Genomic DNA, 27,386 nt, shown 5'->3' with positions numbered 1-27,386 from the left:
AAACATATTGTGAAAATATGAATATTGAAATTGAAAATAAAAAAGAAAAAATTAATAGTTTATCATTTAAGATGTATAGTTTATATGAATCTTAAGTAACATGGAATAATAAAAATTCTACAACTTGTACAACTGCTTCTTTCACTTCTGAACTTGAGTCAAGTAGTGAAAAAGAAAAACTTTTTTATTTAATAAGAGGTATATATCCATTGCCTCGACAATAAGTTCATTTATTGAACTTAATTTTTATTTACAAGCAAATTTTTCTGCTTTAGGTGATTCTTCCTTCACCTCGAAGGGAATAAATAATTTTGATATTTTAGCCTAGTGGAGTGAACATGCAAAAAATTATCCAGTTCTTACCGCCATGTCACGTGATCTATTAACCCCTTCAATGTCTATCGTTGCATTAGAGTCTTATTATAGTGCAAGTACTAGGGTGTTGGACGACAAGAGAAACTGTATGAATGATGAAAGTTTAGAGATGTGCATTTGTTTTAAAGATTAGTTGGATGCTAAAGATAAATTATAAGATAAAGGAGGGCATGACATTACACCTTATGTTTCACCTGAAGCAGATGATCAAAGTCAAGAACAATAGGAGAAAATGATGAAGTTAATATTTTTGTATACTCAATAGTTATATACCATTTTTTCAAATTATGGTAAATTTTGTTTTAATTTTATTTAATTTATTTGATATTTTTTAATAATGTAATTTTATTTTCAATTTATAACTATATTGTATTTTTTTATATTTTATTATTTTATTCTATTTTCCAATTGTCATATTTCATTCATCCAACCATTATATGTTTTGTATCATTCAAATTTAAATGAAATAAAGTTCTTGTTTTTCTTCCAATTTGTTATTCACTTTGAGTCTTTGTCTTTTTGACTTCTTATTTGGTTAAGTATTTCTTTCATTTCTTTGTTAAATTTCTTATTTTTCAAATAATTCCCAAAGAAAAGTTAAATAATTTAATTTTACTTAACAAAGAAATAAAAATATAAAAATATAAAAAAAACAGAAAAATATAGTTTGACAACCCATGCCCAAGGCTTGGCCAAGCCCGACACAGCCTACAACCTGTCTAGCCCATGCCTCTGACATGACATGGGCCCCACGGGCTTGAGCCATGGACCGTATCGGGCCGACCCCCCAAATTATCCCTGAGAGGACAATAAGGCCCAGATCGGCCAACAGTCCGCACGGCATGGCCCCACTCTGCGTGGGCCGCAGGCGGGCCGGCCCGTTTTACAGGGTGGGAAGTGAATCAGATGCGTGGGTGGGGCGCCGATCTGATCTCTCAGAAATCAGCGTGCATTCATTTTTGTCTTATCAGTTGTCATCGTCAGTATCATTACCTTAGTGGGTAAAGAAAAAGGAAGGAGATCACATTGTGGATGGTTGGTGAATGACCCGCTATCCGCTGTACAAAAATCTCAAGTCTTCTCCAGTTCTCTCCCGGATTTCCTCTTTCTGCTTTCTCTTCGACTAACTAGCTACATTCACTCAGGAAGATCGTCCCTAGCTCGTCTGGTTTTTTGGCAAGTCCGTGGGAGAAGATTTAAAAATATGATGACATAACCATGGCAAGTTCATCCATGATATGGGTAACGGGGTTCAGTCTCTTCTTATTATCATCGTTCAGATTCGGAGTTGCTCAGCCCACCCTCGTCTCTGATGAAGGTAAGACCACACTTCCCCGCACCGTGTGGTTGATTCATAGAGAGAGATGTTCTTTGCCTCGGTGCTTTTATTCTGATTTTCAGTTTTACGATAATCTTCGAAGTTATATATATTGTGTGACAGTGGAGGCTTTGAGGGAAATAGCGAAGAGATTGGGGAAGAGGGACTGGAATTTCAGCGTGGATCCGTGTAGCGGCCAGTCGGGATGGACGACGCCCGGGGCGACGTATCGACGGCTGAACATCGTCGGCTGCGATTGTTCCTTGGTCAACAACAGTGCTTGCCACGTCACTAGAATGTACGTCTCTTTCTTTCTTTGTTCGATTTTACCGTTTTTACGGCATTCTCTTGTCTGCTACCAGTCAACTTTTCACCATGGTAACGACAGTTTCAGAAATTGACAAAGTTCGGCTGTTTAACCGATAATAACGCCCCACGTCAGCTAGCTATCAAGTGTACGTAGATAAAGGCTTCAGCTAATTCGAATTTTTCGGTGGGCTGTTGAATAAATGATAACGCCCCCATTCCACCGGTTGAATGGTTGTAGGCCCCATTTATTTTGACTGGTTTGGTGGACGTTATTATTGGATTCACAGCTGCTGAAATAGCTATGTCTCGTATTCATATGCTCGTTGCGAGTATTTGAAAGACAGCCTAAAGTGCTTTTTTTCATGGAAAATTCTCCGATTAATACCCTTTACTTGGGCTAGTAACATTTTGGTCTCTAAATTTTAAAATGCGATCATTTAGTATCCAAATTTTGAAAGTGTGACAATCCGGTACTTGTGGTTAATTTATTGTTAATTGGCCGTTGAGTGGCATTTAAAAAAGATATAAATAATTTTCTGAGTGTCATCTAATTTTTTTATCAATCATCTAAATATTGACAAAAAAATTAAGGGTCCCTAAATCCTTACCTCTTCTATTTAAAAAAGTTAGGGTCATTCATTCAAATGTAACCCCAATCTTCTTGAATTGAAGAGGCAAAAATTTGGGACTAAATTTTTTGTCAATGTCTAGATGGTTGATAAACAAAATAAAATTACACTTGAAGGCTATCTATGTCTTTTCTAAATGCCACTTAACGGCTAATTAAAGGTAGGTACTAAATTATCACATTTCGAAAATTCGGATACTGAATTATCGCATTTTAAAATTTAGAGACCAAAATGACACTAGGCCCAAAATACATGATACTAATTGGGAATTTTCCCTTTTTTTCATTTTCTAAGAAGATGTCGTATAAAATATGCATTCATGGGTGTTAGACAGCGTGATTTTGCCATGTTTTATGACGTTCTGAAACGCCTTTGTTTGGAGGTGTGGCTCGTTCTAGTACAGCTACACCAGTATCCCATGATGTAAAACGTGTCACACCCCTCCCCTATGTTATTTTTTGACTCCTACTTTTCACCCATATTATTTGTTCTACATTTTATTAACCTTTGTTTGTAAACATTTGTTATTTGATTTATTTTTTATTAAATGTACTAAAATTATAATTTATATATTAATAATTAATTATTATTTTATATATTAGATTTATTAAAATTATTTTTATTATATTTAATACTTTTAATAATTATTTTTATTACATTTACTTATATTATTTTATATTATATTTAATTATTTTATCAAGTGTTTTTAATCCATCGTTGACCTAACTAGTTCAACTATTTGAATCGTCACCTAATCATGATTCTAGGTCCGGTTCTATTAAAACCAATAAAAATTATTCAATTCAGTTGTCAGACCATTGACCCATCCAACCTGGTGACCATGTCACAAATTGCACAATAATGTGTATGCAAACTTCTAGAGGCTATAACTTTGTGTTTTGATTTTTGATTGGAGTGATTTTTTTCTTTTTGATTTTGGGTAACTTTTGAACATCTATTTCCATAAAAAAAACTATTTTTTGGCCTCGAATTACAATTTTTAATATTTTTATAAATAAAAATTTTAAAATTAAATTAAAAATATAAATTAAATATAAAATAATACATATATTACATATAGAATATGATTATATATTGTTTATATTGATAAAATATATATATATATATATATACATATATATATATATATATATGTATGTATGTATGTATCTGTGTGTGTGTGATTATATATATTTATATACAGAATGATAATGTGACATGATCTGACCCATTCAACCCAAATGGTCAAATCGGTGGTAATCGATGACTAGGAGGTAAAAAGAGTTCATACTCCAAGTTGGTTTTAAAACATTGATTTTATGGTACATTATTTGTATAAATTAATTTTAAAATTTCTTTTGATTAATTGTAAAATGTAACCCATATAACAAACATGTTGAAAAAATATATTTATGCATTATAAATAATATTAGTACCAATGTATGTTATATATGTGTCACACATTAACATATTCTACTAACATCATAAATTTATAATGCACACCATGTCACTTTGTTTAATGCAAATTTCTTAAAGTACACCTATGGTTTAGGAAATTAATTAATTATACCCTTACTATTTGAGTACCCTTAAGTTTTCTAACAATTGTCTAAAACCTTTCTTACCGTTAACTTTCCATCACACTCGGTTCACATCTGAAATCACATGATTGATATACTTTTTAAAATTCCTAAAATATAAGGGTGTCAACGGTGCTCAAAAATCCGATTTCGAAATCGAGATTCAATATAATCGAATCGAATTTAGATAATTCAAATATCTAATCGGTCGAATTCGGATATGACCTGATTCGATTCGATAAATATCCGAATTCGACCGATTGTTTAATTCCTATATATAATATATAAAATTTTAAATATTTTATATAATTTATATATAATAATGAAATTATATAAATAATTTATATATTTATATAAATAAAATATCTATTAATTACCTAAAATGACTAATTAGTCAAATTCAAATCAAATCAAATATTCAAATATTTAATCAAATTTAAATTCGAATATTAATATTCGAGAATTCGGATATCAAATTTTTTTAATCAAATTCAATATCCTATTCCAATTCGATTCGTTTACACCCCTATAAAATACCTTTCAACACCATACGAAGCCGCTTCACCTTCTCCTCCTGTCAAACTAAAATGTTCTGTTTCCCAATCAATTCTTCTCTCCGCTACCTTCACCCTCACAGTGTTTCATTGTCCTTTGCACAGTTCTATATTCCCTCAAATAAAATGTAAAAGGATAAATTCGACATTTCAGTTTTCTCATTAATACTTAACCACGGTATCAATTGTAAAAAAAAAACTTGGGTTACAAACAAGTTAATTTCCTAAACCATAAAGGTAATTTGAACAAATTTGCCTTTTTAAAGAAGCTGCCATGATGCCTTCGCAGAATGGTAGCCCCTGTTATTCATTTTTAACACGTTTCACATTGTCGTTAGAGAACAGAAGTTCAATAACATTTTCAAATTCTAGTGTTGATGCTTCAATTTCAGAAACAAGAAAATTAAAAGCATTAGAGCCAACGGTTTGCTTGCCTTTGCCTTATAGAACATAGATGGCAAACTAGTATGGGAGCCATTAGTTTTAATTCTTCAAACAGGGGATAACTGCATAGATTGGCTTTAATTGGGTTTCTTTGTTTTCAGATTTTTTGAGTAAATGCGCAGTTTCTTATGTCTAAACCTCCTTTGATTCGAATTGCAGACTCCTCAAGTCTCAGGGTCTACAAGGAGTGCTCCCGCCGGAGTTGTTTAAGCTTCCGTACCTGAAAGAAATGTAAGAATTTCTCATGTTCCCCACTCTTCATTTAAGCCTTTCTCCACCTTGAACCCTTTAGTTTTCAATTTCAGTATTAACTAACTTAACTGCAAACTCATCTCTGTCTCTCTTTTGCAGTGATCTCACCTTGAACTACCTTAGTGGTGCCATTCCCCCAGTATGGGGTTCTATGCGGTTGGAGATCATGTAAGTATTCCATTCGCTTATTATCACACTGATGGTGTACTACAGCGACCACCATTTTTCCTTTGTCTAAAATTAATCAAATGGTGTGTCACTGGACTTACTGCAGCTCGATTTATGGGAACCGTGTATCGGGATCAATCCCAAAAGAATTAGGGAGTATGACCACTCTCAGAGAACTGTAAGCTTTGATTTTTCCTTCTGTGCTTCAATCTGTTGAGTTATTCAAGTTAATTTATATAATGTAGTTTGAATTTTCAGGGTCCTGGAGGCCAATCACATGTCTGGAGTTCTTTCTCCAGAGCTTGGGAATCTAATCAACTTAGAGAGACTGTATGGCCTTTCCGTCAGTATAAATTCTTTATGTATCTTAGATTTAATAGGGTTTTCTGCAATTTCTATATCTTTAAAGGATTTTATTATATAAAAGGGTCATCTCTCTTCTCTATCTCGTTCCAGCGTGATTTCCTCGAACAATTTCACGGGGCAGTTGCCGGAAAGACTCTCTGCACTGACCAATTTGAAGGACTTGTGGGTTTTTATAAAATTTTGATAATTTTCGTTTTTCATGTCTAAATTTCTTTTCTTTTTTCCTTCTCAATAACTCTCGTCTGTTTTACGATTTGACACTGTAGTCGGGTAAATGATAACAAATTCAGTGAGAAGATCCCTGGTATTATAGGGAACTGGACAAAACTTACCAGATTGTAAGTGTTTCTGGTTTCAAAATCTGATTACCCTTTAGAAATTTACAATTCAAAGAAGGTTCTTTCGTTCTCATTTGCGCAACTTAAATTTGCTTAACAACAGAGAAATACAAGCAAGCGGTTTTGAAGGGCCCATTCCTTCAGAGATTTCTCTTTTAGAGAACTTAACTAATTTGTGAGTGTAAAGCTTCTATGGACCATGTTCTTTTAGAATGTTTGCAGTAAGTCATACTTTCTCTCTTAATCTTTAGTTGACCAACTTCTGGTAGTCACTCTGAGTGAAATCTTCATAAGCAGGAGGATCAGTGACATAAATGGACCTGAAGCATCTTTTCCTCTATTAAGTAAGATGAAAAGCTTGAAGACATTGTGAGTTGAGTTATTATACATTTCTTAGAATCTGTGGAAGTAAGACTATCTGTAATATTTCGTTGTTTAAATTGATATTTGTTTGATTTCTTACCATAGGATATTAAGGAGTTGCAATCTTACTGGAGAGTTACCTCCATATATTGGGGAAATGACAGACCTATTTACATTGTATGTCTCTCTCTCTCTCTCTCTCTCTCCCTCCCTCCCTCTCTTGCTATACATATGTAATGCACATATTTGTTTGTATATGTTGCATTTGCATACATTTGTAGGTTGCTGTCAGAAGAGAAAGAAGGTAAAACAGAAGAGAAAAAGGTGAAAATTGAAGCAATCATATGGACTGGTGGTTCCCACCTGAGATTATATATCAGGGAGTCAGTAAAAATTGCGGAAAAGACAAGTATACCCCTAGGTACATATCAAAACTAAGAAAACAAATAAATGTGCTCCTAACAACACTCCTCCTCAAGTTGGGTTGTATATATCTATCATACCCAACTTGTTAGTTGTTACAAATATCAGTATGTTGAATGCGAGTTACACCCTTAAATGAGAATATTGCCCAATTGCTCATTAGAGCTTACATAAGGAATGCAAATTTCACCAAATTTCACCCCCTCTAGATTCTCAAGAATAAAATTTTTATCCACTTCAATGTGTTTGGTTCTTTCGTGCATTACTGGATTGTGAGCAATGATGATTGCAGCCTTATTATCACAATAGTGACGTTAGTTTTAGAATGTCAAACCCTAACTCAAATATAATGTTTTTGAGCAACAAGATCTTTGCAACTCCATGTTCCATGGCTCTATACTTGGCTTCTGCACTAGACCTTTTCCACAACACTTTGTTTCTTGCACTTCTAGGTTACTAAGTTACCTCCAACAAATGTACACTAAGTTGAGATTATATACTAGGTTACTAAGTTGCTTTTTCAGGTTACTAAGTTATCACCTAGTTTGCATCTTTATATGCTTATACCTTAAAGTTCCCATCATTAGAAAAGAGAATACCCTTCCCAAAATGTTTCTTCAGACATCTAAGAACTCGCTTTACTACTGCAAGATGAATGACCCTAGGGGAATGCATATAGTGACTAAGTACTCCAACTACATAGGCAATATCATGATGAGTCATAGAAAGGTATGAGAGTTTACCAATAAGTCTATGAAACTATCGAACATTAAGAATTGACTCACAATCATCTTCACCAAGATTGTGGTTGTTATCAATGGGAATATCAATTGGTTTAACTCCTAGTTTTTTTGTGTCCTTCAAGAGATCTAGGATATATAATGATGAATATGCTGTTCCACTTTTCTTTTGACAAATGGTAAGTTTTGATTGATGAAAATCAAATGGATAGAAAAGTTTGTTTGCATCAAGCTTATTTCTTATTCTAGTTTCTCTGTTTTTTCTACAGAGACCTCAGTTTTAACAAGCTAACAGGACAAGTTAATAGCAGCTTTAACAGTTTTTCAGAAGTGGATTACGTGTATGTGATCTAATTTTATAGCTATATCTTGTTTTATAAGAACTTCATAAGAGGGTTAGTGCTTAGTTACAATCACTGGTGTGGATTCTGATTAGGTTTCTAACTGCAAACTTACTGGGTGGTCCTGTGCCTAAACAGATGCTGGATAATGGAAGATACATGTAAGTTAATTTTCTCAAGTACTTGGTAATTTTAATGTTGTCTATGGGTGACTAACATCTTTGGTTTTACCAAATAATTTTATTTATCATCATAACTTGCTATTGTCATTTTCATTTCTATTATTATTGCCACTGTTAATTTTATGTGATGGTTGCTCTAATTTCTTTTCTATGCAGTGATCTCTCCTACAACAAGAACTTCACAATAGATGGCTCAGATGCACCGGATTGTCAAGAAAGGAGCATGTAAGAAAATTTTGTAATGTTGCTTCCTTATGACTCTTAATCCATATTTTCTATATACTAAAACAAGGTGTCCGTGCTGCCAGCTTTCCCTATTTATCTTTATCTTTTTGAATTTTTGCAAATTTTCATTCATATTTTTTTGAATTATATCTCTCAATGTTTTTAGAAGTTCTATTTACTTTAACGTCTCCCCTTATCCTACAATCTCTATTCTACCAGCTTTCCCTATTTATCTTTTTTTTTTTTTAAATTTTTGCAAATTTTCCTTCATATTTTTAATTTTTTTGAATTATATTTCTCCACATTTTTAGAAGTTCTATCTACTTCCACGTCTTCCCTTATCCTACAATCTTTCACACTCCCTAATAAATAGGCCTATTCTTGATAATTTTCCTACAATTTTCACATTACCAATACAAAATATGGGTCCCACATATTAACCGATGATTAGAAGTCAGAACCCATGTAGTATACAGGTTCCATACATCTAGAACAATTTTTTGCATGACCGTATAGTGGTTCCTGTTGGAAGGGTTAGGATCCATCATATGGATGGCCAAACCTTGCTAAATGGATGGGCGAAATTAAAAAAATTTCCTAATCCTTCTGGGAATTGAATTCCCTATGTTTTGGAAAACTACATTTTTCCGGATCGGTCTTGCACTAAACCGGACCAAATTTGAAACCAAACAAAGAGGGAGATTTATACCTGATACGGATATCACAAATGCAGATTCCAAGGTGGAAGTTCACACCTAAATTAGTCCTAAAATCATCCTCCATTGAAGATGGTGCAGTGTATTGGTGAAGCTGATTCAACAATACAGTTTTTAACAAAACTACAACCCAATTGCTTGGATCGAATTGGGGAAGGTGAGCCTGAAATTCTTTTGAATTTTTCTTGCAAAAATCAGAAGAAAGCTAATTTCTACCAGTCCTTGAAAGCCTAGGTCGTGATAAGGTTTCTTGGAAGACAAAAGAGAAGAAAAGAGAACAAGAGAGAGTGGTATTCTAGTCTAGTTCGCTCTCTTCTTCTTTTATCTTCTTATGGAGCACTCTCCTAATCAAATTAGGAGATTATCCAAATCTAATTTGGATCTAGTCTCTATTAAGAGATAAGCCTTATCCTCTTAAGAGGATGGGTGCTCTATACCCATTTCCAAACCCAGATTTGACCTAGAGCAAGTTGTCATGTGACAACTTACTTAATCTTATTAATTATGGGCCTTAAGTCCATTTCCTTCAAAGGCTCATGACCCAAGATGTTGCATGGCCAACTTAGGCTTGATTTATATGGCATGGGACCCCACAATGACCTCACATAAGTCCACATGGGTTCAGCCCAACCTCTATGAAAAGGCTTAGCCGAATTTACTACTAAAAGCAATGAACCCCTGAGCACATCACTATGGGCTCAATATGGGCCCAACATTTACACCTAAATGATCATTGAATTCAGACATCCTATGAAGACCCAAGGATAATGGACTTAAGTAAGATAACACCCATCAAGTAATCAGCCCTGTAATGTTCTCTTACACTTAACCTCTCAGCTCATAATGATCAAACACTGCCCGACAGGGAAGGACTTTTCCCCTAGCTGCAAGATGTAGTGTCACACTCTCTACTCGGATAGATCCTGGGAATTAAAACCTTTTGCAAACATTTTTCATGAAACATAATATATCTATTTATATATATATATATATATCAAATATATTTTGCAAAACCAAATCCCAAACATAGTTGAAATCCACTACCGACAGTTTAGGTTTTCATCAAAAAGAGTGTAAGCCCTATCATTCACTTTGTCCGACAAAGGGGCCGATCGTATCACTATGATCACCCACTCAGATGAATTCTCAGATTGCCCCAACATACTCAGGTTTTGACCCTTGATGGATCTCACTGATTGGCATTTCAAAGACAGCCCAATCCAACACTAGTGTAGTACCATAATCAAGACTAGGGGTTATGTGTAACTTTCCAGTTTTGCCCATCAATTTCCAAGGTCTAAGACATAATTGGAAAATGGTCCGGGTTTAGTGTTTCATCCAAATACACACTACATGTGCTTCGGGTCTAACCCTAGCAGCTAAGACAAGCTGCCCCAACTTCTTTGGTAGCACATCAGTGCCAGCCTTGGCAGGATGATCTCCCCAAGTCTATCCAATGGTTGAGAACATTCTAAACTAACACAAGTCTCATAAGTGTCCAGTTTAAGGGGTAATTACACAAAAACATACTAATATCAACACGAAACAATAATGTACTTTTATTCATTTACAATAAATGTATCTGTACGTCAATCTGATTGAAGTTAAGGGCATACACCATCTAAAAGTTCCATACGTTAATCAATGACCAATATTGTACACAGGTGCCATTTCTATTATGGTTAATTACTTAAATATACTCTATGGTTTCTCTAAACTACTTAGATATGCCTTGTGGTTTTGAAAACTACTTAAATATACCTTCTCACCTTCTTAAGTAGTCCGTAGCCCCACTTGACACACATAAGCCCTTTTTAATGAAACATTTACAGCTGTTCATATGTTATTTTTATAATTCTGGTTTTGCCTCTTCCGTCCTCCTCTTCTTTCTTTCTCCCCTTCTTCTTTGGTCCTTGAACCATTGAAACCACCTCTGTTTCACTTGTCACCACTGATTCCCCCTGTCATCAACACTAGCTGCCTTCTTTTTCCACATTTCAATCTATTAGTCACATGCCATAGCAGAGGCTTGAACCAGTTGCAACACTGCCACCACCAAACCAGGCCTCCATTATCGTGAAGATCCATTTCCTTCTCTCACCAATCAATCAGTCAGCCTCCACTGTCCGCTCTCCACTCATTTTTCTCCATTAGGCCCTCAACAAGGTCAAGATCCTGCGGAAGGTCAACCATCGTAGCCTTTTCAACTCCTGTGTTGAGCTAAGACAACCCCTTATGGTCTACAAATACATCCCCAACATGATCTTCTATGAGCACCTACATGGTTTCCATCCTGTTGGCTGTCAATAGTAGAGGTGGTTCTGTGTGAGAATGCTCTAATCTAGAAGGTTTGTTTGTCCACAAGCCTCTGCTACACCTACATAAACAATATTGCAGAGGTGGCACTGTGTGAGAATTCTCTAGTTTGCTTGGTGGGTCCACCAACTCTTATATGATTAGGGTTCAGGGTGGAGCTAGTGGAGCCTTTTGAATGAATTTAGAAGACAAAAAAAAGTAGAGAAGGAGAAGTGAGGAAGAAAAAGAGGGGATTGGTGGTGCTCTGTTTGGTGGTTGAGAAGAGCTCAATTTCTGCTGTGTTTGTCAGCTGCAGTGGAGAAGGAGAAAGAGAGTGGAAGAGGGGAAGGGATGAAGGAGAAGTAAAGGAAAGAAAGAGACAGTTAGGAGGAGGAAGAAGGACAGAGAGTTTGGATGGAGACAATGAACAGAGAATTCTCAAATTAAACCTTATTTGTGTTCTACCATTCTCACCAACACCAACGTTGCAGCGGTGATTGGACTTTGAATGCACAGACAACTATTGCAGTTTGTTTTGGTTCAATATGTCATGTAGGGCGTTTGTCTTTTAATTATAATTACATCAATATTGATATATAATGCTTGACATAGTATATTTTAAGTAGTTTTGGAAGCCATAGGGTATATATAAGTAGTATAGTGAAAGTACATAGTATATTTAAGTAATCAACCCTATGTATTAATTAACTAAATTAATAGCCCCATTAATAACTTGATTAATTAATTAGATTAACTTTAATTAATAATCCAATCAACTTTATTAAATTTAAAAATTAATTTTTATTAAGTTAAATTTTATTTTATTTTTTGAGAAGAAGATAACTTATATTAAAAGGGGGGGGGGAGGGATGTACAAACAGGCCAAAAGCACAAAAGAAAAGCCTGTATCAGATTAAAGATGGAAAAGAGTTAACACTATACAGTATTTGCAACCAGTTTCTCTGTAGCTTCCCTCTGCTCACCCAAAAAGCTGGTGGACCAGCATCCAAGAGAAAATTTTTGAAAAGATCTTCTCACGAACACTATCCATGGAGGAGAAACTATCTTCAAATATTCTTTTGGACCTTTGTTCCCAGATTCCCCACATCACTGCATGAATTATTGCTTTCCAAAAGAGCTTTCCTCTTTTCCCCATCTTTGGATTGGTCCACTGGGTAACAAAATCAGTGACTGAGTTTGAGTTTGGAGGAGTCCAGTTGTAGTTACCATCTAAGAGTGCATCCAGAAAAAATTGCCAGAGGCTTCTGACAAAGCTGCAGTTGATTAATAAGTGGCCAATTGACTCTCCATTCTCAAAGCACATGAAGCAAACATGGGGGGAAATATATCTTCTTCCTAAGTATTTCTTTTGTAGTCTGTCACAGGTGTTCAACTTGCCACAGGCTGTCTCCCAAACAAACAAGGAAATTTTGGGGGGAACAAAGGAGAGCCAAATCCTTTTGTCTGGGAAGGTAGGGGGGAAGGGTTCTCTATTAGCTTTTGAAAGTAGGAGTTGGTGGTGAACTAGCCTGAGGGAGTAAGTGACCAAATTAACTTATCTTGAGATTAGGGGGTGAGGAAGACTTCTAAGATCAAGGAGAGGAGTTGGGAAATATCTGAGATTTCTAATTCTCTTAAGTCTCTACGTAAGTTAAAATTATAAGAAACCTGGTTGTTTGCCAAGAGGATGGTTGAAGAGACTAGAGCATTTTATCTCTTACTATGGAAAACAGGGAAGGGAAGGAAACTGATAGGGGATTGTTTCCCCACCAGAGGTCAGTCCAAAATTTTATTTTATTCCCATTACCCAATCTGTATCTAATGAACGTGACAAAAGTATTTTGGGTAATAAGAATACCTTTCCAAGTATTTTGGGTATTAAGTTAAATTTCATTTTGACACAATAATAATTAATGCAAAGTTATCTAACAATAACTTATAAAAATAAAATCATTTATTATATTAATAATTATTAAATATTAATAAAAATGAAATCCATTTAATTTTCATTTAAAATAATATAAAATATTTACCAATTAATAAAATCTTTTTAATTTTGAAATTAATTTTTAAAATCCATTTAAGATAATATTATTAACTTAAAAAAATCCAACTAAATATAAGACAAATTTATCTAATAATATGTGACCCAAACTTGTTAGTTTTGAATTACTAATAGGGTGGTTAGCTGGTGCGCACCAGTAGTAGGTCATGTTAAACTTAACTTTGATGGATGCAGCCTTGGTAATCCAGGAGCTTCAGGTATTGGAGTAATCTGGGGTCATATTGGAGTGATGGTTCTTAGTTTCTCTGGTCCTATTGGTTTTGGTAATTCCTTAAGAGATGAGTTGAAAGCTTTAATCCAAGGGCTTGAATTGATGTGCTTGAAAAAAATGAGAAATATTGAAGTAGAGGGTGACTGTCAAACCATTATTTTGTGGATGAGAAGACGAGACAGAATACCTTGGAAGTTCAGGCTGTTGGTGACACAGGCACATTCCTTGGCCGCCTCTTTGAACACCTCATTCAGTTGGGTGCCCAGATGTGCTAATGGTCTAGTGAACTTTCTAGCTAGGTTGGGGGTGTTCAAAAGCCAGTTGGAATGGGGTTGCATAGGGCAGGGGTGTACTTTGTTGTGGAGAGTATTGATGTATTCTAATATTATAGCCCCTGCTGTATTGTATTTTCTATTACTTTATTTTTTCTCTATCAACCCTATTAGGGCTTTCTTGTAATCCTTTTGTCCCATAAGGGATTTTTTTGTAAATTCTTTAAGCTCATATGGGTTTACTTGTAAATATTCATAATATAACAAAGGCTCTTTGGTGGTGGGGGTCGAATTCATTCTTTGACGCCCTTGAAACCTGGTGTTAGACTCTCTACTGTTCATCTTATTGACATGGTATCAGAGCAGGTTCTTTGTATCAGCTATCAGCATCTGATTTCTACTCAAGAGTGAAGGTTATTCTTGAGTTCCCACATATGGTTTGAAGTTTCTATGGATTGTTTTGATCAGTCATTATTATACTCTGTTTTGTTTTGGACTTATGCACTAACAACTTTAGGGTTTTCTTTGGTTCTCTTGTTTGAAGTATCAAACCTACATAAAGCTTTGGATTTGGTGTCGCCCAGAGGAGCTGTACTAATATCTCCTTGCCTGGTCTGGTTCAAATTAGTTTGGAAAGGATTTTGAGTTCTTCTTCTGGTATTTCTCTTGGAAATGGACGCCTACCATGTAGGGTTTTCTTCGATTTCTCTTGATTGGCTGCTTGGTTCATCTTGAAACTCTAGAGTTGGTGTTGCCTGGCCTACTTTAGATACTATTTGGTTTGGTTGAAGATTTCAATCTGTTTTAGTAGGGTTTTGATCCCTTCTTTGAATCGGTAGGATTGCAATCTCTCTTTCTTGGACTGTTAACTTTGAATACTTTGCTAGTTGGACTTGTTTCCTAGGAAATCCTTCTTCTTTCGTTGTGGGACTCTTCTTTTTAGTGTACCGGAAGACTTCAGATACCTTTTGCTTGAATATCAGTCATTATTTGTCCAATTGTGGGCTTGACTTCAATATTGGCATAGTTTTTATCTGTGAACTGTTTAATGAAATGGCTGAAAAAGTAGATGTCATTTTGACGAAGTTTAATGGAACTAATTATAGCATGTGGAAGTTCTATTTTGAGTTTTTTGGTTGAGGGAAAAGGTTTAGAGGGTTATTTGAATGGTAAGTCACTAAACTAGAAAAAACTGATGTGAAAGCATTTTAGCAATGGAAACGTGACAGTGGAAAGCTGGTTTCTTGGATTCTAAGTTCTATAGAGACCCATATTGTTATTCCTACGAGAAGAATGAGGATTGTGTATGATATGTATGTGTATTTGGAGAAGGCTTACTATCAATCAAACATGTCAAGGCAATATCAAAAATGTCAAATTGAATATGAGATTTTTGCTTATTGCCAAGGGGATAGAAAAATACAAGAGTACTATTTTGGATTTCAGGACTTACGGGCTGAATATGAGTTAGTCCATATTGACCCCTCAGATTCTATTGAATGTGTGAAATACCTTTAAAAACACTTTGAGAAGCAAAGGTAAATCAGTTTCTGATGAGACTTAGACCTAAGTATGAAATAATCAGGTCTAATATCTTGAGCAGAGGGACTCTTCAACCTAGACTTAGTGATTGGTGAATTCCTTAGGGAGGAGACTAGACTCTTGATTGTTGCGGGAATTGATGGAAAACGAGCTGATATTGGGGCTGATACTACTTTCATTGCCCATGGAAATAAGAAACCAACCAATAAGGATGCCTCCAAGGTTCAATGCTATGAGTGTAAAGGGTTCTGCCATATTGCTTCACATTGTAAAAAGAAAAACGTGTGCATTTATTGTAAGCAACATGGTCATATTATTCCAGAATGTCCTATTCAACCAGCTAGGTGTTCAGAAAAAGGACCAACATTGTGCTTACCAAGCAACTGAGAGCTAGACTTCTGATATCGTCCCTATAAAGTTTGATTCATTTGCTAAAGGTGAATCATCTGCTTCTATGGATAAAGGGGAAATTCGACAATTGGTATCTTTTGCTATGTCTTCTGATTTCTTTGCTATTGGCTTATTTGGCGAGTTTTTTGGTTATTATCCTTCCTCATTTCCTATTTGGATTATTGATTCTAGAGCTACTAATCATATGACCAGAGCCTGCCTGAACCCTCAAACAACAATATTGAAACCCATCACAAACATATTGTTACTGCCAATGGTGAAAAATTGGGCATCATTGGTAGTAATGATTTGTCCCTTAGTCTTTCTCCCTCTTCTTGCCTCTCCCTTACTAAGACCTTCCTTGTCCCAAATCTCACCGCAAACCTTATTTCAATTGGACAATTTGTTGATGAAGGTCATATTCTTACTTTTTCTTTTAATGGTTGCTTGATTCAAGACTGGTGCACTAGGAAGGTGAAAGGGAAGGGGCGTAGGCTAGGTTGACTATTTGCATTGGAGTTCAAGAAGCCTCTCACAGCCAAGTCATTTGCTTATTTCAACTCCTCATCTAATTCCTTTTATGGTCAAAGAAACAATGTCTCGGATTTATGGCCTAAGCGTTTGGGTCATCCACATTTTGAAAACTTAAAGTTTTTGTTTGACTTTGGTTTTATAAGAAACTAAATTCCTTCTTTGCAAACATTTGATTCTTCATGTGTTTCTTGTTGTTTGAGTAAGAGCCATACTTTGCCTTTTTCTCATTAAGTCTAAGCATGCTACTTCTCCATTTGAAATTATACATACTGATGTTTGGACCTCTTCTATTACTTCTCAGTTGGGATACAAGTATTTTTTATTATTTATTGATGATTGTATTAGGTACACTTGGATTTATTTTCTTAGGCACAAATTTGGAGTTTTCCCAACATTTTGGTTATTTTGCGCCATGGTAGGAGTTCTGTTTTAATCTTATGTATGTATCGTTTGCTCAGATTTAGGGGGGGAGTACACTAATGGAGACTTCCTATCTTATTTGAAGACTTATGAGATACAAGTTCAATAAAGTTGTCTAGATACTCCTCTTGGCAATAAATCCGATTGAAATATGAGGAAGTAGAGAAGAGAAGGGAAGAAGAGAGAAAAGAAGAAGAAAGAAAGGAAGAAGAAAAGGTTTGGAGCAATGGAACAGTGCTGGCGGTGCCAACTTCTATTATATTATATAGGGCGGCAAAAATAAGAAGGGAAAAGACTCTTGTGCCCTTACTGTAAGTGAAGTACAATAACAAAAAATAAATAAAAGGCTTTAATTAGCCAAACAGACCCTAGCACAAATAATTAAATTATTTCAACACTCTCCCTCAAGTTGGACATAGATGTCAATCATGCCTAACTTGTCACACAAATCATTGTGTCGTACATGATGAAGACCTTTGGTGAAGATATCTACAAGTTGTTCCTCTGAGCTGACATATGGAGTACACACTTCTCCATTTACAAGTTTCTCTCTAATAAAATGCTTGTCCACTTCAATGTGTTTCGTCCTATCATGGTGGACTGGATTAGCTACAATGTTGATAGAAACCTTATTGTCGCAATAGAGTGACATAGGGTTGCTAACTCTAAAACCCAATTCTCCTAACAGATTTCTTATCCACATGATTTTAGCAACTCCATGAGACATAGCTCTGTATTCTGCTTCAGCACTAGACCTAGCCACCACACTTTGCTTCTTACTTCTCCATGTGACTTGGTTTCCTCCTACAAAAGCACAATATCCATTGGTTGACTTTCGGTCATCAACTGCCCCTGCCCAATCAGTATCAATATATACCTCCACTTTTAAATGTCCATGTTTCTGGAACAACAAACCAGCTCCAAGAAACTTCTTGAGGTATTTGAGGATCCTCTCTGCAGCTTCATGGTGAGTTGTCTTAGGATTGTGCATGAACTGACTAAGGACACCCACTGCATAAGCAATATCAGGCCTGGTCATAAACAAATACAAGAGTCTCCCTACAAGTCTTTGAAACTTCTTCACATCTTTCAAGAACTCTCCCTGACTGTCTCCTAGATGATGGTTAGGTTCAATTGGTGAGTCAATTGGTTTTACCCTCAACTTGCCTGTATCTTCTAGTAGATCTAGTACATATTTCCGTTGGGAAATAAAGATGCCCTTGTGAGAGCGGGCAACTTCAATTCCAAGGAAATAACATAAGGGGCCTAGATCTTTCACCTCAAATTGAGTGGCTAAGAATTTTTTTAGTCTCCGTATTTTAGCCTCCCAATCTCCTGTGATCACTATGTCATCCACATACACAATTAGAGCTGCAATTTTTCTCTCACATTTTTTCATAAATAAAGTGCGATCTGACTGGCATTGTTTGAACCCCATCTATTGAACTGCTAAGTGGAACTTACTAAACCAAGCCCGAGGTGATTGTTTCAACCCAAATAAAGATTTTTTTAGCCTGCACACTTTTTGTTCACTGCCTTTGGCACAAAAACCTGGAGGTTGGGTTATGTACACTTCCTCTTCCAACTCACCATTCAAGAAAGCATTTTTGATGTCCAATTGGTGAAGTTCCCAGTCAAGATTTGCTGCCAATGAAAGAAGAATCCTAATAGAGTTCATCTTGGCTATTGGAGCAAAAGTCTCTGTATAGTCCACTCCATATACCTGTGTAAAACCTCTTGCTACCAGTCTAGCCTTGTACCTTTCAATAGTTCCATCAGCCTTGTGTTTCACTGTGAACACCCACTTACAACCCACTGGTTCCTTTCCTTCAGGAAGATCCACCAACTCCCAAGTGCCATTTTTGTGTAATGCATCAATTTCTTCCTACATTGCATCTGTCCATTCAAGTTTGGATAAAGCTTCTGCCACATTCTTAGGAATAGGGACACTGTCCACAGAGGAGAGGAATGCACAGAATGAACGTGAAACGCGATCATAGGATGCAAAATTAGAGATAGGATGATTAGTGGTATAAGATCTAACACCCTTTCTCTTAGCAATAGGAACATCAAGATCATTAATGATAGGGGAATCAACGTTGAGAGGAGCAGGCATATCAATAGAAGCAAGTGTACCTGGCTGATGGGAAGGATCAACCTTCGGTGAAGCCGATGATGTTGGTTGCATAGTGTTCGGTTCCACGGATCTTGAACTCTGCTGGCTTTTGTGGCGGCAAAGAAAGACACGGAATGGAGGAGGGTCAGGTAGAGGAGGTAGTTGAGTCTGAGCCTGTTTCTCCTCAACCCTACTCTCCCCTTGAGGAGAAACCAAGAAGAAAGGTTGATTCTCAAAGGACACATCTATTGAGACATAGTACTTACGAGAGACGGGATCATAGCAACGGTACCCCTTTTAAGATAGAGGGTAACCAAGGAAGACACAAGGAATAGCATGAGGATCAAGTTTACTCTGAGTAGGTGACAAGTTATGAACAAAGCAACGACACCCAAAAACACGCATTGGAATGGGGAACAACAGAGTTGTAGGAAACAAAAGCTGATGTGGGGCCTTATACTCTAGTAACCGAGAGGGCATACGGTTGATGATGTACGTAGCACACAGAATAGCATCCATCCAAAAGCGCTTCGGAACATTCATATGGATTAACAAGCCATGAGCTACTTTAAGAAGATGACGGTTTTTTCTTTCAGCAACACCGTTTGTTGAGGTGTCCTAGCACAAGAGCTTCGTTGAAGTGATCCACTCGAAGCAAAGAATTCTGTGAGATCACTATGGAAGTATTCCTTTGCATTGTCCGACTGGAAAATATGGATTTCAGTTTGGAACTGAGTGAACACCATGCGTTGAAAGTCTTTCACAATTTTAGGCACTTCCTCTCTAGATCTCATAGGGTAAACCCAGGTGTATCTAGAGTAATCATCGTTCAAGGTAATGAAGTACTTATATCCAGCCTCAGTAGGTAGAGTAACAGGGCCCCAAACATCAGAATAAACAATATGAAACGGAAATTCAGATCTTTTATTTCTCAAAGGAAAAAAGCTTCTACAATGTTTATTCAATTGACTTGTCTGACACTATAACTGACTCACTGACAAAGACTCAAACAACTTTGGAAACATAACTTTTAACGACTCAAAAGAAAGATGACCAAGACGACTATGCCATAAATAAGCTTAACTCTCACTGGACGAACTTAAAGACTCTTTAGCCACAAGACCAGCTTTATTCTCCAACACGTAGAGACCATTCACCATGCTTTCTCTACCAATCGTCTTCCCCGAGGCCAAATCCTAAAACACACATGAAGACGGATAGAAAGTAACTGAACAATTCAAGGAGTGAGTAATACTACTAATGGAAAGCAGATTTTTAGGTAATTTAGGAACATGTAGTACGCTAGAAAGGGTAAGGCTGAGTGGGAGAGATATGGTTATTTGGCCGGCTATGGTGGAGAAAGAGCCATTAGCTAGTCTCACCTTATCTCTCCCAGAGAGAAGATTGTATGCCTGAAATAAATTTGACTTACCGGCCATGTGGTTTGAGGCTCCGGAGTCAATTACCCAAGGGTAATCAGAGGTACGAGATGACACATGGAAGGCAGTGGCAGTGTTACCTGAAGCAGATGCAAAAGAGGTAGAAGGACTAGGACCAGTATCCATCTGGCGAAGAGTCCTACCATATAACTCCAAATGGTCACGAAAAGAGTTGATGATCTCTTCCTTAGGATCAGAACTGGGATGCCTTTCTTGAGTTACCATGGGACCAGTCTCTTGAGATGCCATATTAGCTGACTTATACCTTTTCTGATTCTACTGACTTGGTTTCTTGCCCTGATCAGTTGTTGACTTCTTACCCAAATCCTGTGACCATTTAGGTTTTCCATGGAGATCCCAGCAAGTATCTTTGGTGTCTTGCCTTCTGGCAGTGAGTGCACCAAAGCTTACTCTTATCATCTGTTCTCTTCTGAGAGTCACCCTTCTTAGAATCACCTCCAACATTAGTATCTGAACTTTCCCGGACTGCTAGAGCAACTGGCTCCCCCTCTGTAGAATTCATCACGTTTCTTCTACTTTCTTCTGACTGAACCAAGGCATAAACCTCCTGAACTGATGGCAAGTCTTTACTTCCCAAGATCTGCACCCTGATGGACTCATATGAAGGATTCAGCCCCAAGAGGAAGGCAAGTACCCATTGTTGAGATACAAGTGATTTGTATGCCTTTGCATCCTCATCACACTTCCAGTTAACATTCTGATAGTAATCAAGTTCTTCCCATATCGATGTCAGATCCAAATAGTACCCCGAGAGACTCCTTTCTCCCTGCTTACAAGTGGACGATTCAGCTTGCAGTTGGTATATCTTGGCGTAGTGTCTTTGCTCTGAATAGGTGGACTTTGCTTGTTCCCATATTTCACAAGCAGTTTCAACCCACATAAAAGTTTTTCTCACCTATGGCAGCATGGAAACCAGGAGCCAAGACATCACCATACTATTTTCTTGGTTCCATCTATCATATTCAGCACTTCTGCTCTTCGGTTACTTCACTTTCCCATTGATGTATCCTATTTTTCCCCTAGAAGTGATGTAGAGTTTTATTCCCCTAGAACATTGAAGGTAATTCAGACCATCAAAGGGAATAACAGCCATGGGGAAATTCATATCCACTCCCCCACTTACCCCATTTTGATTTCCAAAAATCCCTGAAGTAGCAGAATTCTCAGAAAACATGGTCAAGACAGATTTTTTTTATCAAAAAACTTCAACTTAGGATCCCTCCTTATATCAGAACAAAAAACTCCACACACAACAAGTGATTAGTCCACCCACACTGCAGTTTTTAGACTTAATCTGAGCACAAGACCAGCACCAATTTCTAGAAAAAACAAGATGACAGATCTGATTTTCAGACCTGTATGGAGTAGCAGTCCCAGCCTACTAGTTTTCTCAGCAGGTCTACAAGCAATAATCACAAGGAGAGATCCTTACACACAAGGCATCAAGCCAACAAGTAGAGAAAGTAGGTCATACGTGACCTACAAAGCCTTTCACAGGTACAGGATCACATGATCCAAAACAAACAGAGGAAAAACCTCACAAGGGTGTGCCAACATTCAGTGGTTCAGGTCCATTCGTTTTCCTCTTGGTACATGACCAAGGGAAGAGAAGAAATGAAAAGAAAAAAAATGGGGCGGTACTAGTTGCAGGTTTGATTCGAACAACCCAGATGTACTCCTCTGTTCCGCCCAGATTCAGCAACTTGGAGAATACACTTGATCACCCAGATTCTATGGCCACGCTCTGATACCATCTTGACAGTAAATTTGATTGAAGGTTACAACAAAGAGAAGAGAAGAGAAGAGAAGAGGAGAGAAGAGAAGAAGGAAGAAGTGTTGAGGCAATGGAACAGTGCTAGTGGCACCAGCTTCATTATAATATATAGGGCGAAAAAATAAGAAGGGAAATGACCCTTGTGCCCCTACTAAGTGATAGCACAATAATAGATTAAAATAAAAAATGCTTTAATCAGCCAAACAGACCCTAACAAACATAAAATCAATTATTTTAATACTTTCAACAGTATGCATATGATCTTATTAAGTTGGATGGTCTTACTGATGACAAGCAAGTTGCTACTCCCTTGGAATTGAATGTCAAGTATCCAAAATAGAGGGTCCATTACTTCCTGATGCTACACTCTATCGACAATTTATGGGTTCTCTCATTTGTTTTACTATCCTATTCAGTTGCGGGCCTATGCTGATGCTGATTAGGCAAGTTGTCCCGATACCAAACACTCTACTATAGGGTGGTGCGTCTTCATGGGTGATTCCCTTATTTCTTATAAATGCAAGAAAAAACAAACAGTCTCCAAGTCTTCTATAGAAGTAGAGTATAGAGCTATGTCATCTATCTGTAGTGAGATTGTTTGGTTGCAATCCCTCTTTGATGATCTTGGTGTTCATCTTTGTACTTTGATTTCTCTTTATGTTGACAACACCAATGCTATCAAGATTGCCTCGAATCCCATTTTTCATGAGAGGATTAAACATATTAAGGTGGATTGTTAGTTTATCTGAGACATGTTTCTTGATGGAGAGTGTGGAGAGTATTGATAAATTCTAATATTATAGCCCTTGTTGTATTGCATCTTTTATTACTTTGTTTTTTTTTTCTATCAACCCTATAAGGGCTTTCTTGTAATCCTTTTGGTCCATAAGGGCTTTCTTGTAAATGTATTAATGCTACTTTTACTCTAATGTTATTTCACTTAACAAAACCTGTGCATTGCAAATAAAATTTAAATCAATTTAAAATATAAATTTAATAAAAATTTATACAAATTATCCTTTTTTTTTGGTATTACATAGTACACAATATAGCGGAACTTGGGGTGGGAACAGAGCAAGGTGCATGCAAGGTCCACCAACTTAACCATAGAAAGGCTGTGTTTTATGGGCTTGATCCTATACCGCCATTTTTTGAGGGATGTTGAGTGACTAACTTAACCATTGGGTCATTGGATAATACAATTTATCAAAAAATACATAACCCAAAATAATTCTTAGGGTAGGTTGAGTTCATCTTAGCCCAATCCACAATGTCGTAAGACTCCTTATGCCTTGCTTTCTCTTAACAAAGCCCATTGCACCGCACGGGTCCTTGACTAGTATTCATCATCATCATCATCCATGTCTTATCCCAACTATATGGGGTTGGCTACATGAATCCTGTTTTGCCACTCTGTTCTATTTAAAGTCATATCCGTTGTTAAATTATAATCTAGAAAACTTTATGATAAGCTAGTAATTTTCTGATTGTATTCATGTTTATGGTGATGTCTTCTCACCTGAAAGAATGTACTCAATTTTCTTTTAATGAAATTTCATTTTATCACAAAAAAATCCATTGTTAAATTATTAGTGCTTAGATCATTTCTTACTACTTCTATCCATGTCCTTTTTGGTCTACTCCAAGCTCTTCTAGCACCTTCAATGTGTAACATATCACTTCTTCTAACTAGCACAGTTGGTGGTCTTCTATGCACATGCCCAAACCATCTTAGTCTACTCTCTCTCATTTTATCACTTATTGGAGCTACTCCTAGTTTCCTATGGATAAATTCATTCCTAATCCTATCCTTTCTAGTTTTTCCACTCATCCATCTTAGCATTCGCATTTCTGCTGCATTCATTTTCTGGATATGTTGTTTGGGTCCTCAACTAATATTGTGATAAAATATTTCCATAGTTAAGACTTTGTCTCTATTTTTCTCAATAATAAAAAAGACATCCATTAACAAAAAAGGATTTTACAGAAAAACTTAAGATATTGATGCAGGGGTAGAAACATGGAAATAATTTTTGGGGAAAAAACCAATATTCCAATTCCTATACCAATTTCAGAATTTTTGGGTTATAGAATATTGGTATTGTTTCATTTTTTTTTTTATTTTCTAGTTGTTGGTGCCTTAAGAACATGGTTTTGTTTTTTTAGATTTTTATTTCAAAATTACTATTTTTGGTAACTCTCAGATTTACTATTTATAGTAATTCTCATAATTACTATTTTTAGTAATTTCTGGTGTCTTTAAATTTAGTTAGTCTTAGTAGGACTAAAGTGTTACTAGATTTGTTTAGGAGTTGCAGTACTTGTTTAAGTGTCCTAACTAGTTACTTGTGGATTTGTCTTATTTTTTATAGCAATTAGGAGTTGTTTAGGATCAGTTTCTGAGTCCAAATTGAAGTCTGTAAGGGAACATCCGAGTTAATAGTTGAGTCTATAAATAGAGGCATTGTAATGGGAGTTGAGAAGGGTGATTTGATGAAAGAAAGTTTGGTTTAGTTAACTCTGGTTGCTGCCAGAAAATTTTCTCTTTTTCTCCCCTCTCTCATATCTGTTTCCTTTATAAGTGACCTGTCAAATTTCTGTTTACCCTAGCAGCAAGTATTCTACTTGCTTTTCTATTCATATTCTTCACCTCTAAACACCCACAGCATTCATTTAACCCCACAAAGCCCACCACCAGATCCTAAGTTAGTAGGGCCCTACCCATCCTACATCAGATATTTCATCAAAGAAAGAAGAAATAAAACTAAGAAGTACATCAGCATTGATCATCATGTATAAGGTTTGAAGTTGACAAAATATCATCTCCAAAAGGCAAATCATCCAAAACTTTGAATTCAAGATGTGTAATCAACCGCTCCATTATTATTAAATAAATATTGATTTCTTCTATTGTTTAGATACTTTGTTAAAAATCCTTATGTTTCACTTTATATTATGTCCTGCAGAAACTTATTCAGGAGCTCTACGTTTAGAAACAGCTCGTAAGTTCTTTCTTTAGAATTGCATTTTAAGTTTTGATTTAGATCAGAAAACAATGAAAAATGTGTTTGCTATTTTATTAGTTTGTTTGTTACATGTCAAATCATCATCTGACTATGTTTCTGTTGAAACTTACTTGATCTTGGTGTGGTATTGGACCTAGAAATGGAGCACAGCCATGCTTGCAAAGTTCTCAGTGTCGAGAGAAAAGTATGTTCTTTTGAAAATAAAAAAGTATATGTTGCTTTTTATGTTCTTTTTTTTTTTGCTTCAGATATTTGTTCTTGATGTTAACATTCTACTTTATGTTTCCAATAAATTATCTATTTTTGAGAATGCATTTCAAGCAAATGATTTTTAAGAATCAAACTTCAAACCATGCAAATGATTTTTAAGAATGAAACTTCAAACCATTTCAAGCCCCATGCAAATGATTTTTACGAATCAAACTTCAAACCATTTTAAAGATCCATTATCCATTTCAAGCAAAATAAAAATGAACATTTTCAAGTGAATGCATTAATAAGGTTACAACATGGAGATTTCAGCATTAAGGAGAAAGCAAAGAAAAAGAAAGAAGAAGAGAACTGGCCCAGTGTTTAGTTTTATTAATACTAGTCTAAGAGCAAGTGTTATGCACGTGTGCAAGTAAAGGGTAAAGATATAAGTTATCATTGTATAATTAAATTTAACTTTTATGACCTACATGGAACCCAAGGCAAGTATCAGAAGAAAAATAGCTTTTTGAAAAGAAAGGACTGTTTAAAAAGTTGCAGAAATCAGATTTCAAGAAGAGAGAAGAAGAAGAAGGTGGTGGCAACTAGGGTTCAGAGAGAGATTTTCGAACATAAGCTCCTATCTTACTCCCTTAATTCTATTTCATTAAGTTAAACTTTAGTAATTTATAGAGAGGCCCCTAGTTGGGCAGAAAATTAAAAAACATAACATAAGAAAGAATAAAGCCCAGATTAAGGCCCATTACAGCAAAGAACGTAAAAGATAAAAAAAAGATAAACAGCCTATGGTCCATTCGGCCCATCTTCTCTATACTCCCCCTCAAGTTGAGCATAGATGTCAATCATGCCAAGCTTGCCAGTATCATGCTGAAGTTTAGCCTTGGTAATGCCCTTGGTGAAGAAATCAGCTAACTGTCCTTCAGAAGTGATGAAAGGTAGACACCTCTCCAGAAGCTACTCTTTATCGAATGAAGTGTTTGTCAACTTCAATATGTTTAGTTCTGTCATGTTGTACTGGATTGTGAGTAATGTTGATGGCAGCCTGATTATCATAGTATAACATCATTGGCTTATCATGCTCAATAACCAGTTCCTCCATCAAGGATCTAAGCCACAGTAGTTCAGAAACTTCATGAGTCATGACTCTGTATTCAGCTTTGGTTGAAGATCGGGCAATAACTAATTGTTTCTTGCTCTCCAAGAGACAATATTACCTGCCACCAAGCTACAGTACCTAGAGGTAGATCTTCTGTCATCAATGTTTCTGGCTCAATCAGCATCTGTGTAAGCTTCAAGTTTCATATGGCCATGCTTAGCAAATAGAATTCCCTTTCTAGGGGAACCCTTCAAATAACACAAAATCCTCTCTACTGCTGCCATGTGAGTATCCCTAGGAGCATGCATGACTAATGCAACTAACAGCATATGCAATGTCTGGCTGAGTAATGCATAGATAGAGAAGTTTTCCAAGTAGTCTCTGGAAGACTCCCTTATCTTTCAACAATATTCCATCTGAAGTAGAGAGTTTATGACTCATATCAATAGGAGTAGCAACTGGTCTAGCACCCATCTTCCCTGTTTCAGAGAGCAAATCAAGTACATACTTTCTCTGAGAGATAAGGATCCCATCATTAGATCTAGCAACTTCTTTGCCAAGAAAGTATCTCAATTCCCCTAGATCTTTGATCTCAAACTTTGTATGAAGGAAAGATTTGAGATCATTAATCCCTAATACATAATTACCAGTC

The 27,386-nt window shown here is 36.2% G+C and overlaps 1 protein-coding gene across 14 annotated transcripts in view; it reads left to right on the top strand.

Annotated features, from left to right (window-relative positions):
• Positions 1-1,370: 1,370 nt before the first annotated feature.
• LOC104609015 (putative leucine-rich repeat receptor-like serine/threonine-protein kinase At3g14840) overlaps positions 1,371-27,386 on the top strand; it is a 66,313-nt gene continuing 40,297 nt past the window's right edge. For 4 of the 14 annotated variants that reach the window (XM_088900575.1, XM_088900574.1, XM_088900571.1 and 1 more), the window contains exons 1-16: positions 1,371-1,693; positions 1,817-1,991; positions 5,369-5,440; positions 5,561-5,629; positions 5,736-5,807; positions 5,888-5,959; positions 6,086-6,157; positions 6,262-6,333; positions 6,437-6,508; positions 6,631-6,702; positions 6,802-6,873; positions 8,129-8,200; positions 8,296-8,361; positions 8,539-8,607; positions 25,369-25,404; positions 25,566-25,612. In XM_088900575.1, the coding sequence (XP_088756701.1) occupies positions 1,594-1,693; positions 1,817-1,991; positions 5,369-5,440; positions 5,561-5,629; positions 5,736-5,807; positions 5,888-5,959; positions 6,086-6,157; positions 6,262-6,333; positions 6,437-6,508; positions 6,631-6,702; positions 6,802-6,873; positions 8,129-8,200; positions 8,296-8,361; positions 8,539-8,607; positions 25,369-25,404; positions 25,566-25,612 (1,210 nt within the window). In that variant the 5' untranslated portion in view covers positions 1,371-1,593. Of the gene's footprint in view, positions 1,694-1,796; positions 1,992-5,082; positions 5,231-5,368; positions 5,441-5,560; positions 5,630-5,735; positions 5,808-5,887; positions 5,973-6,085; positions 6,158-6,261; positions 6,334-6,436; positions 6,509-6,630; positions 6,703-6,801; positions 6,874-8,128; positions 8,201-8,295; positions 8,362-8,538; positions 8,608-25,368; positions 25,405-25,565; positions 25,613-27,386 lie in introns of those variants that run through there. The other 10 variants (XM_088900573.1, XM_088900572.1, XM_088900576.1 and 7 more) reach the window with 9 other exon arrangements.

The sequence above is a fragment of the Nelumbo nucifera genome, chromosome 3 (assembly GCF_055504915.1).
Source record: "Nelumbo nucifera cultivar China Antique chromosome 3, China Antique-T2T, whole genome shotgun sequence".
Classification (NCBI taxonomy): Eukaryota; Viridiplantae; Streptophyta; class Magnoliopsida; order Proteales; family Nelumbonaceae; genus Nelumbo; species Nelumbo nucifera.
The sequence above is the reverse complement of the archived record's forward strand: the minus strand, read 5'-3'. Positions and strand labels throughout refer to the sequence as shown.